General features: G+C 35.9%; 1 protein-coding gene across 5 annotated transcripts in view; it reads left to right on the top strand.

The window, feature by feature from the left end:
- LOC6050531 (cGMP-dependent 3',5'-cyclic phosphodiesterase) overlaps positions 1 to 13,565 on the top strand; it is a 116,977-nt gene that overhangs the window by 9,161 nt on the left and 94,251 nt on the right. For all 5 annotated transcript variants that reach the window (XM_038255873.1, XM_038255870.1, XM_038255871.1 and 2 more), the window contains exon 3: positions 3,472 to 3,588. In XM_038255873.1, coding sequence (XP_038111801.1) covers positions 3,472 to 3,588 — 117 coding nt within the window. The remainder of the gene's footprint in view (positions 1 to 3,471; positions 3,589 to 13,565) is intronic.

Below are 13,565 nucleotides of genomic sequence, written 5' to 3'. Positions count from 1 at the left end.
ATCATTTTTACAAATGATCAAAGGGCAATTTACATGATCATTCGAAATGGGTCCGCGGGCCACAAAATCACCTTGCGGGCCACGTTTGTTTATACTTTGGTCACCCCTGGTTTAATAAAACATTAAGTGCAGAAGGGTTGTGATGAAATAAATTTCAAAATAAGGAGTTTTATGTGTTATTGAATAGGATTCGAAAATATCTTAGAATTCTAAGCCACTTTTAATAGGACAAATCATATAGTAAATTTTGAAATGTTCTATTCGTGCCTCAACACTCAAATTTAATTGAAATAAAAATTGATTATTTTTTAAACAAATAATTTTCTGATGAAATTCAAGCAAAATTGTATTTTTTTTTCCTAGAAATGTTATATTAAACTTTGTCCTAAGAGATAATTTTAGTCCCTGATCACAAATCCGAGGTTCGTTTTTCGATATCTCGTTGTGGAGGGAAGGTACGACCCCTGTCATTTTTGAAAATTAAAAAAAAGCGGTTTTCAGTAATTCGTAGCCTGAAATGGTGATGGTAGATGGCATTCTCAAAATTCCGAAAAAAAGTTTTTCTATCAAAAAACTAATAAAATAGTTTCAACACCCCTGCCATTTTCGTTACACAACTGTATAAAATAGAAGGTCATATCATTAGAAGGGAAATTTAATGTACTTTTCGAATCCTCAATTACCCAAAAGGGTATTTTTTTCATCCAGAACATAAAAAATCATTTTATTCATATTTTGCAAAAGTTGGTAGTTGTCGATCATGTAAACGTCCATGATCGACAACTACCAACTTCACCCGTGATAGAAATAAAAAATGGGTAATTCTCTACCAACTCACACGAAATCGGGAAAAGTTGCCCCGACCCCTCTTCGATTTGCGTGAAACTTTGTCCTTAGGGGTAACTTTTGTCCCTGATCACGAATCCGAGGTCCGTTTTTTGATATCCCGTGACGGAGGGGCGGTACGACCCCTTCCATTTTTGAACATGCGAAAAAAGAGGTGTTTTTCAATAATTTGCAGCCTGAAACGGTGATGAGATAGAAATTTGGTGTCAAAGGGACTTTTATGTAAAATTAGACGCCCGATTTGATGGCGTACTCAGAATTCCGAAAAAACGTATTTTTCATCGAAAAACACTAAAAAAGTTTTAAAAATTCTCCCATTTTCCGTTATTTGACTGTAAAAAATTTTGGAACATGTCATTTTATGGGAAATTTAATGTACTTTTCGAATCTACATTGTCCCAGAAGGGTCATTTTTTCATTTAGAACAAAATTTTTCATTTTAAAATTTCGTGTTTTTTCTAACTTTGCAGGGTTATTTTTTAAGAGTGTAACAATGTTCTACAAAGTTGTAGACCAGACAATTACAAAAATTTTGATATATAGACATAAGGGGTTTGCTTGTAAACATCACGAGTTATCGTGATTTTACGAAAAAAAGTTTTGAAAAAGTTACTTTTTGCGTTTTTCTTTGTTTCGTCGTCCGTGTCTGTCGCAGGTGACCATGAACGGCCATGATCGATGACGACCAACTTTTTAAAAACTTTTTTTCGTAAAATCGCGATAATTCTTGATGTTTATAAGCAAACCCCTTATGTCTATATATCAAAATTTTTGTAATTGTCTGCTCTACAACTTTGTACAACATTGTTACACTCTAAAAAATAACCCTGCAAAGTTAGAAAAAACACGAAATTTTAAAATGAAAAATTTTGTTATAATGAAAAATGACCTTCTGGGTCAATGTAGATTCGAAAACATTAAATTTCCCATAAAATGACATGTTCCAAAATTTTACAGTCAAGTAACGGAAAATGGGAGAATTTTAAAACTTTTTAGTGTTTTTTGAAAAATACGTTTTGGAGAATGAGTACGCCATCAAATCGGGCGTCTAATTTTACATAAAGTCCCTTTGACACCAAATTTCTATCTCATCACCGTTTCAGGCTGCAAATTATTGAAAAACACCTCTTTCGCATGTTCAAAATGGAAGGTCACCGCCCTCCGTCACGAGATATCAAAAAACGGACCTCGGATTTGTGATCAGGGACAAAAGTTACCCCTTAGGACAAAGTTTCACGCAAATCGAAGAGGGGTCGGGGCAACTGCTGTGTGAGTTGGCGGAGAATTACCCAAACGCAAAAAGTAATTTTTTTGAAACTTTTTTTTTTAAATTCACGATAACTCGTGATGGTTACAGGCAAACCCCATATGTTTTGTTTATGCATATTTTTTTTTAAATAGTCTCCTCAGCAACTTTTTTTACAACACTATTAAAGAAAACCATACAAAGTTAATTAAAAAAAATGTTCTAAATGAAAAATGAACCTTTTGGGTTATTGCAAATTTAAAAGTACATTGAACTTCCCTTCTAATGACACGTTATACAAATATTTGAGTAACGAAAAATGGCGGAGGATTGAAAATAATTGCGTTTAGTTTTTTCGATGAAATAGGTACCTATTTTTTCGGGATTTTGGAGGTGGAACAAATGAAGATTATTGCGAGCTACCTTTTTGGCGAAAATTTTTATTTCATGTTTTATAATTTGTTTTTTTTTTAGGATTTTTATGCATTTTATTGTTTTTTTTTTTTGTTGTTTGAGACTTATTCCTCCAAATTCAAATCTCCAAATCTTTTCCTTTTTTGAGTGTTAAAAAACTGGTTTTCTTTGCTACGAAATCAGATCGTTTTGGCTACAAAATAGTTTATTTTTACTAATATAACGTCATGATTCGAAATCCGGACACTTAGTAGCATATCATTTTTGTTATAGCTGGCAAAAAATCATGTAATAAGTTGGAAATGTAGAAATATCATCAGGATGTAGTATAAACAGTCAGTTTCAAGAAAATGCATGCAAAATATGTCTTTTCAAACAATTTTTAATCAGAATTTCAAAATTAAGATGACTTGTTGTGCTTCGAATCCCGGACACTGATAAAAGCTTATTCGAAATCCGGACACTTTTGTTTCGAATTCCGGACACTCGATTTTACTTATGAATCGCACAAATTTGGACTGAAATGTTAGTGAATGGCATTCTTTAGGTCTCAAATAAGCTGTTTACATCAAAACAATCGATAGTTTATATAAAAATTTGCTAGAATTTAAGGAAATCGTAACCATAAATTTCTGCTTTGCCTTCCCGGTGCTTCGAACGCCTATGAAATATTTCAAGTGAAATGTTTCGCATTTTTGGTAAACTTATAATTTTATTGTATTTAATTGTTTTGGCATTAACTACAGCGTTCAAACAAACTTTAAATGAAAGTTGATGTTGGAGTTCATCAAATAACACAGTTTTGACATTCATAATGCGAACTTATATCCAAATAATTGATAAAACAAGATGAAGTGTCCGGGTTTCGAAGCGTCCGGGAATTCGAATCATGACGTTACAAATCAATAAATAACATCTAGTTTACATCAAGTTTTTAATCAAATCTTTCACCTTTATCATTCCAGCTGCGCGAGCTCACCGGATCACCGTGCGTCTTCCTGGTGCCGATTCTCAACTCCAGCGAGGAAGGCCTCATCCAGGTTATCAACGATAACGTGCTCGATAAGGAGCTCCGTTTTTCGGTGAGTAATATCGCAGTCGGCACGTCGAGATTGGATTAAATTTCAATTGTTTGTACCTGCGCCTCTCTCTTTTCAAGTGTTGACATCTTTCTGGGACTGAAACGAAATTGCTAAAGTCATCTAAGGTTGCCCCGGAACGCAATCAGTATTCATAATTGCGTTACCAGTGGGAGCATATTTTATGCGTTCTTTGTCTTTTCTAAACGCATTTGATTCATGGTTTGATCATTTGCGGGCAGGCAAAAACTTCCTTCCGAGTTGTGTTTCCTTTCTTACGTAAGGCGGCCTTTTTTTTTACTGTTCCCTAAGTACGAATTATTGCTTATTACGCAGTTTCCACAAGAAGATTAGGTACGAACAAAAAAGTTTCTACTTGTGCGGTGGTACCCATTTATTCTAACTTTTGCTAATCAATCTCCCAGGAGAGGAAGGTTGTCTGATTCTTTTTTTGGTTACGACCAAATTGAGATGTTCTAGCTGGAAAATATTTTTCTAACCAAAGTCTGGTTGAGTGAAATTTCATTGTCTATACTCTGAATCTCACTCGAACTGAGATTAGCGATCCTTTTGAAAACAAACGAGTAATTCTCTGGAGTTTCACGAATCTTCTTTTATTGTCATTGATTTTTTTTTTTACTTTTAAGAATCATTAGATTTTATTTTTTTTATCTATAAACTTAAAAATCCTTCAAAAAATCAAAATTTAAATTTCCTTAGAAATGCTCTAAAGACAACTTCACGCCGACATTTGAAATCCGCAGGGGAAAAAAACCCGGGGAGAAAAACAGACGTGAAAATAATTGGAAAATGGTTTCGACAATCAGGCAGGGGTGGCCACAACCGGGGCGAGATTCGAAAGATACTGTCCGTTCCGCCGGCCGACGTGGGGTTTAACGAGGGAATTGTATCGTGATAAGGGACCTCGGGGCTGAAGGGCGGAAATTGCGTGGCGATTGGAAGCGCTGGATTTGTGTAGGGATATTATTTGTTCAATCCTGAATAAACAACAAAATGGGTTAGCTTTGGGCATTAACAGCAGGGATGCGAGCGCTCAAGTTCTGCGTAAATAGGTGTTAAGAGATTTTTGAAAGTTCTAGGAAGTTTTCCAAAGTACCACACTGCAAAAAAAAAGTCACGAGTGTGTCATTTGAAGTACGAGCAAAGTGGACAAATTGAGCGCTCCTCCGATAACACCGTCATCATCAAATGAGGAAGCCAGGCCCGTGTTGAGCTCGACAAAACAAAAAAAAAAATCACTGATAAAAAATAGTCCGCACACTGTGTTTATCTTAATTGCTCACGTGTAATACATACCACTCCCAGCCCCGGCCGCTGAATCGCGATGGGGTCGAATATAAATATTTATTATCGTACTATCGGGGCAAACAGTTCATGCAAGTGGTTTATACACAGTGCTGAATTGGGTGAATATATGTAGGTTTGTACAGTCCAGGCTCGATTGTCCGAAGGCCTTGAAAAAAAAACTTGCAGCCTTATTTTTGATAGTTGAGGTGAAGTATTCCCTGGATTCAGAACTTTTAAATCCAAGATGGCGGCCAAAATGGCGATGATGATAAATTGAAAAAAAATGCATATTGTAATTTAACAATACGTTAAATACGTTTTTTTGTTCATGATTCAATTATCCGAAGTCCAATACAAACCTTCGGATAATCGAAACTTCGGCTAATCAAGACTTCGGATAATCGAGTCTGGACTGTGTGTGTGTGTGTGCAACCAACCAAACGGAACCACGCGGTCGCTTCTTACAAATTGAGTTGTTTCCATGTATTTTTAGATCTTCATTCTATACATGCAAATAACTCGCATAGGCATTTGGAAGGTGTTAGCTCTGCCGAGCTTCGGTGACCCATTTCTACGCTGGCTAGCCGAGCGCGAGGTCCCTCAGCTTTTATCGACAAGCCCCGCCCTGAAGAACGTTTGCACCAATCGGGTCCAAACGTTATTCAGAACTTCCGAACCCTTGTCACAAATGGACAAAGACCCAGCGCGTATATAGTTTGATAGTAACAGTATTCCTAATTCCAGGCATCGCTCACCAAGCCGTGATGGCCTAGTGGTTAGCATTTTTGCTTACCAATCCAAAGGACGGGGGATCGAACACCGACTCGGGCGACTTTGATTTTTCGTTCATGTTCAGAGTTTCAAGATTAATATTTCCTATACTTTCTCGTTGGGAGCAGATGGGAATCGAACCCAGGACCATTCGCTTAGAAAGCGAACACCGTAACCAGTCAGCCACGGCCGCTCCTTCGGATAATCGAGTCTGGACTGTACTGATAAAGCAATCGTTTCGAGTAGTTTGATAACAATGATGGGAAAATATTTATTGAGAAACTAAATATTTGTTTGGCTAAGGAAGTTTGCAGAAGAGTATAATAGAATTTTTGATTCGACATTTACTGAACTGTATTGTGTTTTTTTTTGCTATAGGCTCCCTTTTTATTAACCGGATCAGCAGCTTATTAGTAACGGTTGCCGCCCCACTAGCAAAAGGTTCAAGGATCAAATCCTAGTCAGTTTATTTGAAATTCGGTGGAATACTGACGTCGTAAAAAAATTTGATAATTTATTAAATCAATTTAAATTAAAGATTGAATTATCTTGAATTGAAGAAATTTAAAAAAATAAGCTGCGCCATTCTGTACTGACAAAAAATCACCCTATATCAGACTTTAGATGAATCGAATAGTTCACTAAATACATGCTAATAAAATAACTTCCGTTTATGAAGGGTCCATAATTCATATGATTTATGTGGAGATTATAAATATCTGCGTTTTCTAAAGGGGTATTTACTGAGAAGTTTGTCAATTTGTGCAATTTTTCCATAAAGTTGTTTTCCCCTTTATTTTTTATTTTTTGGTGGACTTTTCGGACAATCTGTTATGCAATATTTCTTTGGGTATCGATTATAAACTTTGCCAAATTACTCCAATTATATCTTTTTTGCGACCCACCGACATACCCCAATCGAAAATGCGCCATACAAACTTCTTCATTCATCTCAATAAATCCCTCGGGTGGCTTTCCGAAATTATGTCCGCATATATATCGCGCCCGGACCGTATGGGAATTCCGAACAAAACGGCGCTCTTCTTCCCTGGCCTTATTCACTACCACATCCCCCCCCTCTCTAAAGAATATTGCCATGTTTATCGGAAAACTTTGGCCCCTTTAGGGGTGGAAAACCGTGCTGCCAGCCAGCCAGTCAGCGTCAATTTCATAAACAAGCAAAAAAAAGCGCGCAAGAATCGATCGTCGATGCTCCGTTCGCTGCGCTCTGGCTCCACTACTTTTATCAATCGATGCCCTCCGGGCCAATATGTCAATTCTCGTTCTCGTGTTTTACTATTATTGACCGGTCGTTTTTCGTGGAAGAGTTTTCCATCAGTCAGTCAACCAGCCAAGGCCTGCCGGAGAGGTGTGGAGAGGCCCGCCGCCGCCGCCGGATGAACTCGGCAATAAAAATCGATAGCACACACGGTGCTAGGGTGGTTCTGGAGATGTTTTTGGTCATTTCTTTTGAATGATTTATTTGTTCTTTATGCTATTTTATTTTATCTATATAGATAAAAACATGAATGGTTTTTCTAGCCAGCTGGTTTCAAAGAATTTCTTCTTTATTTGCAATAAATCTGGAAATTTACGAGTTCAAACAAAAAATCTCTTTTTTAAAAATGCAATACAATCTGTGGTCCGACATTCTTTTGTATAGTCTAAAATTGTTCCGATTCAAAAATAAAATGCAAAAATTGGTTGTAAAAGATATTTTAATAGTTTTTATTTACTAGATTTTCCATTTTTTTAATTTTCTTTGATTCTTCAAAAGTTTTGAGCACTTTAAATAAAATTGCAATTGGTGTTTAGCACGGGTTTCAAAACATAAACAGTTCAAAATTTTAAACAATCCAAAGTATGTTTTTAGAAATGAACCGTTAGAATTAAGTTCATATTTAAATCGACAAACTTTCAAAATAAGATTAAGACAACATTTGAAGCCATCAACCATTTAATAATAACTGTAGTGTAACTTGTGTAATCCATGTAATTGAATGTCGTTTGTAGTGTTAATGTTGTAGTTAAGCATGAATCCCTTAATCGGAAATTTTCCACTGGGATTCATTAGCTAATAAATGTGTCACGTCCTCCACACACCTTTCTTGTTTTGTTATCCGCGCTTTGTATGAAAAATGTAAACGTCTCAACCCTGTTAAAATTAGTTTATTTGTTTATGTGCTGCATATTAAAGGGCTGTTGGCAGTAAGGAGTCCATAACCAAGGGGCTCAAATTTAGCTCTTTGGTATACAGCAGCGATTCTCAACCTTCTTCTAAGCTGGTACCCCCTACCGTGTAAATTAAGTAGGCCCGGTACCCCCGTTGAGAATCGCTGGTATACAGTATGTAAAAAAAGTATTTACACCCCTTGGGCACTATGCACATTTTGTGATAAAACATGCAAAAAATTTAAAGTTTGACAGGAACCTAGTACTACGTTTTGTTCAAAAACTCATGCCAAACATTTTGCTACAAAAAGCTCATGAAAAGATGATTTCTATAAAAAGTTATATAACAAATACTATTACGAAAATAAAAAAGGTGCAAAAAAAAGTTTTTACACCTTTCGAAAAATTAACGTAAATAATGTTATTTGTTGACAAATCACCATAAATCCAGTCTCCCAACTCCAAATAGGCATCCTTGACTGATTAAAAAAATAATTTGGATTGAATATAAAGTTTACTAACTACTTAGTATAAAAGTTTATATAACTCTGGAAATTCTATATAAAACTTATCTAAACTTAATTTTGCAAACTTTTAATTCAAATAAATGTCAATATATTACCATAGAATTGCTAAATAAACATTTTGGAGTGGGTATAACACCGTTTTGGGGGTATTTGTATCCATAGAATAGATTTTTCGTTGGAATTTCGTACCAACCCGGAATTACGTCGTCGGAAAATCCGCCGGCATCTGAACCGGTCCTCAATTCACAAGTCAACCTATGTGGCATCAGAAAGGGCATAAAATTCCGATCTTTTGATACCCATACATCCAGGTTTCTATAAAACCCACGTTTTTAAATACCTAAGCAAAAACGTTGTTATGGTTTCGTTTGAGCAACCTGCCAAAATGTATGGAATTTCGTAATTTTTGTTCTCGTGGATCAAACTTACTTTTGCCCAGGTATTTAAAAACGTAGGTTTTAAAGAAAACCTAGATGTATGGGTATCAAAAGATCGGAAATTTTATGCCCTTCCGATTCCACATAGGTTGACTTGTGAATCGTGGACCGGTTCGATGCCGGCGGATTTTCCTACGACGTAATTCCGGGTTGGTACGAAATTCCAACGAAAAATCTATTCTATCGATACAAATACCCCCAAAACGGTGTTATACCCACTCCAAAATCCCACTCCAAAATGTTTATTTAGCAATTCTATGGTAATATATTGACATTTATTTGAATTAAAAGTTTAAAGTAAAATATGTTAAAAACACAAAAAATGTCCAAATTATCAATTTTGGAATTAAAAAAATTTGGAATGTTTAAACCACTAGGGTGCACAGGGTGGGCAACATGCACCCAGAGGAAAAATATATCTCAAAATCTGCAACAGTGGATTTGCTGCAGAAAATGTTATATTTTATAACATTTTTTGCAGAAAGCTCCTAGATCATTTTTGCCCGCGTGTAAACATTTCAGCGATCTGTAGTTCTCACCAACACATATAACGATAGTCCTTCCCCGAGCAACACTCCAAAGAGAAGCATACGTTGGTGCTCTTTCACACACTTTTCATCAAGCGTCCATGGCGCGGTGGTAGCGTGTCGGATCAATAACCAAGAAGTAAGTGGTTCAATCCTCGTTCTGTTAAGGGTTTTTTTTTGTGAAATACAATCAATCTACCGTCGGTAATGTCGATAATTGTCGGTAACGGGCAAAAATGTCATACCCCTATATCGCAAAAAATGCATGAGGACAGATTTCATGCAGATTTTGATATACTTTCATGCCGCCATGTATCACAATCATGCGACCGCCGGTTGTGTGTGGGGCAGCTACCCCACCATCCTCAGACAAAAAAAAAAAAGCAAAGCAATCCACTTTAACGACCCCCGGGTCTTTTGTGGGCTCTGTTGCAAGTTTCTGCACATTTCTAGGCGTCCGAAGGTTATGTGTGGTGAGTCACTCAAAACCTCTTTTACGCTAATGGACCGACGTTTTACTTCCCCATCCGATAGAAGGCGTGATCAGGCAAATCTCGTCTCGAAAAATGCCACCGGGTCCGTCTGGGATTGAACCCAGGCCATACTGGGGTGAGAGGCTACCACGCTAACCACTGCGCCACCGGACCCGGTCCTCAGACATTTGTTCTAAATTTGGTCAGGGGATGTTGGTTGGTCAAAATTAAATTCAGTGTTGCCAACTTATAGAAAAAAAACATGATTTTTGAAAAACGTGGAAAAAAGTTGAAAAATTAAGGCCCTAAAAGATATATTTTTAAACAAAAAAATTTGAAAATATTTTTATTCGATAGCTCGGAAAATTTACGATACCTTCATGTTTCAACAGAGCAGTTCTCTGAGATTTCGGCCATTCGATTTTTTTTTGTATTTTTTAATCCTGCTGAAACTTTTTTGGTGCCTTCGATATGCCCAAAGAAGCCATTTTGCATCATTAGTTTGTCCATATAGTTTTCCATACAAATTTGGCAGCTGTCCATACAAAAACAATATATGCAAATTCAAAAATCTGTATCTTTTGAAGGACTTTTTTGATCTATTTGGTGTCTTCGGCAAAGTTGTAGGTATGGATAAGTATTACGCTGGAAAAAAAGTTCCAGTTTTTTTTTGGTGATTTTTAATTTAACATTTTGTTGCTAAAACTTGATTTGCAAAAAACTATTTTTTTTCAGTTTTCTGATATGTTTTAGAGGACATTAAACGCCAACTTTTCAGAAATTTCCAGAATGTGCAAAAAATCTTTGACTGAGTTATGAATTTTTGATTCAATACTGATTTAAAAAAAAATCGAAATATTGGTCGAAAAATTTTTCAACTTCATTTTTCGATGTAAAATCGAATTTGCAATCAAAAAGTACTTTAGTGTAATTTTGATAAAGTGCACCGTTTTCAAGTTACTTATAGCCATTTTAAGATAACTTTTTTGAAAATAGTCGCAGTTATTCATTTTTTAAAATTAGTGCCCATGTTTGCCCACACTTGAAAAAAATCTTTTTGTGAATCTGATTTTTAATGTTAAAATATGAAACATTCGTGGACTTTTCCGATCTTTCCGAAAACAATATTTTCAATGTTATTGAATCAAGACCAACATTTCAATATTTCGCCTGTTACATCCAACAATAAAGTCAAAATATTTTTTTTCGATTTTTTCCATGTTTTTTTTAATGGCAACACTGCTAAATGAATTTCGACCAACTTTTATTTTGTGAAATAAAATTTTTTGTTTGAAAAAAGTTCAAAATCGTGTACTCTTACAGAAAGCCTACATCATCTAGTTTTTTGTTCAAGAAATCAGGAGGAAATCCAGGTTTTTCGCGAAAACTACACGTAGCCTTATGTGTGGGTCAAACTTCAAATGCGTTTTTCTCAGCTTGCTGTTTTTGCATATGGGACATCTTTGCGAACATGGGCAGTACAACTTTGCCGAATGGGAAAAATACAACTTATTTTTCGAGATGCAAATCAAACGATTTACGACTGAATGCCTCGTCATTTTTAAATGCAGCCTTTGCTATCTGTTTGATATTATTTTTTTTTAAATGATTTGAATTAGATATTTTTTTAATTCTATAATATAGACAAAAAATAATTTGTTCTCAAAATATGTTGATCCACCCTAAGAATGCATCTTATACGCCGGAGTAAACTCGCAAGAATCAGGCCAACATTGAGCCATCGCCGGTGTGAACCCCCTGCCTGCGGAGGAAAAAGGGTTACCGTATGTGTGGAAAGTTGTGGGTGGGTGTGGCCAGGGGGAGTGGTAATTGATGCATGTAAACATGCCCACCACTAGCGCTCGTTCATCCACGTGTCCACACTGCTGACGGCCGGACGGGCGGACTCTCGATGATGGTGATGATGGACCCATCAGAAATGAGCACCCATGACGACATGGAAGCTCGATCTTTCCGGAGTGCAACCGGGGGGCATTTTCCGAAAATTTGTTCTGTGCGGGTTTCCACTATGTCCAGGGGTATCTGGTTGGAGTGCACGCCGGAAGGCAATTGCAGGCAGCATGATTGAAAGTGCTGTGATGGCGTGTTTCAACAAACTTCTACAAACCCTTTTTTTCAGGCGATCCAGCTGAAATGATGGACGGATTTCGTTCACAGCTGAGCAGGGTTGTTGATTTACGTATCGACAGAAATAACTTTGGGAAGTGGAGGTGTTAATCCGATTGATCGATTTACTGATTCTCGTCGTAAAGTTATTCATTGACACCTTAAAGTGGAATGAACACGCGGGTTGAGGGTAACGAACGAGACCTTGTAATTCAGTATTAGTACTCACTTTAAGAGAATATGAAACATTGAACATTAATTCAAAATGAATTTATCTGTAGTAAATTGATGTCGCATCGCCTAAAACTGTGTTTTTTTTTGTTCTCAAGAAAAAAGGGATCTTTATAAAAAATAAACTTCGTAAAAATAACAAAGTTGAAGTTATAGTATACTGTAAAAATTTACTACAACTGGTTTACCAAATATAGAACTTATCTTATCTTAAAAAGTTTTATGAAGTTCACAATATAACGAGACAGTGTTGCCAGATTGCATGCTTTATGACTTTTTGGAACGTAACTCTTGGTGTGACTTTGGAAGTGATGTTAAACTAAATTTTCTGCACTCGACTTTGAAAAAGTTATATAATTTTTTAAAAGTCCTAATAAATTATGACAGTGTTGCCAGATCTTCAAAGTCGTTTTTTTTTACAAAAAAAAGTTTTTTTTAATAAAATAGGATCTTTTGAATAGAATCTTTAATTTCTAAATCGCCTCCAAAAATCCCAGCGACCCAGTCCAATTACGGTGTACTAAAATCGGATATGCCACTCATCGGTTAAGGTTTTATCCGAAAGGTCCCTGTGGCAATAGCGCACCAGCAGCGGCAGAACGGTCAACAAATTAGCAAAACTGCTAAATACAGATCCTGCTGATTGCTCTCTCCGACTTCGACCCCCAGGGGGGGTTGAACAATTTGCTTCTTCTCGCCCATTTCAGCATCTTGTTTTTCGCAGTTTTGCGAAGCAAAATGTGCTGATTTGGGGTTAATGGAACGATCGCAAAGAATCGATTATTTTTCCGAATGATGTTTTTTTCCGGGTAGTCGAAGCGGATTAACTTTTGTTTTGGGAAATGCTTTAATTCTCTTGTTTTTTAATGTTTTTTTTTAGCGACTGAACTTTTACCTATCATTTTTGTAGTTTTTTATCCTTTTTTTAGTTTTTCGTTTCAAATTTTCCTTGTTTTCTGTTTTTAATTATTCTTGATTTCATATTTTATTTATTTTTAACTATGCTCAATTTAATCACGAATGAAAAAAATCTTTTAGATCATTGTAGTCTAAGCCATAACGAAAAATCTGCTGCTATATTTTTGTCAAATTCAAAGTAAGAGTTGTAATTTTTACATAACATTTTAAGAGAATAATTGAATAGCCTCGAAATATAATAAACAAAATGTGTCACTTTCTAATCACTTGACAAGCTAATCTGCCACACCCTCAATTTCTTTAAACCTCTTCAAAACTCAAAAAATCACAGAATTTAATAATTCCTTTTATCACGATACGATATGACTTATTTAATGACTTTGAGATTGTTTTTTGGGTGTTCACATTGCCTGTGTCTTGATAAAAGTTCGCACATTTTGTGTCCGAAAAAGAGTCCGAAAAAAAGTTTTTTTTGTATGTTCTGCATAA

Source organism: Culex quinquefasciatus, chromosome 2 (assembly GCF_015732765.1).
Source record: "Culex quinquefasciatus strain JHB chromosome 2, VPISU_Cqui_1.0_pri_paternal, whole genome shotgun sequence".
NCBI lineage: Eukaryota > Metazoa > Arthropoda > Insecta > Diptera > Culicidae > Culex > Culex quinquefasciatus.
This window is presented reverse-complemented; position numbering and strand designations above follow the sequence as displayed.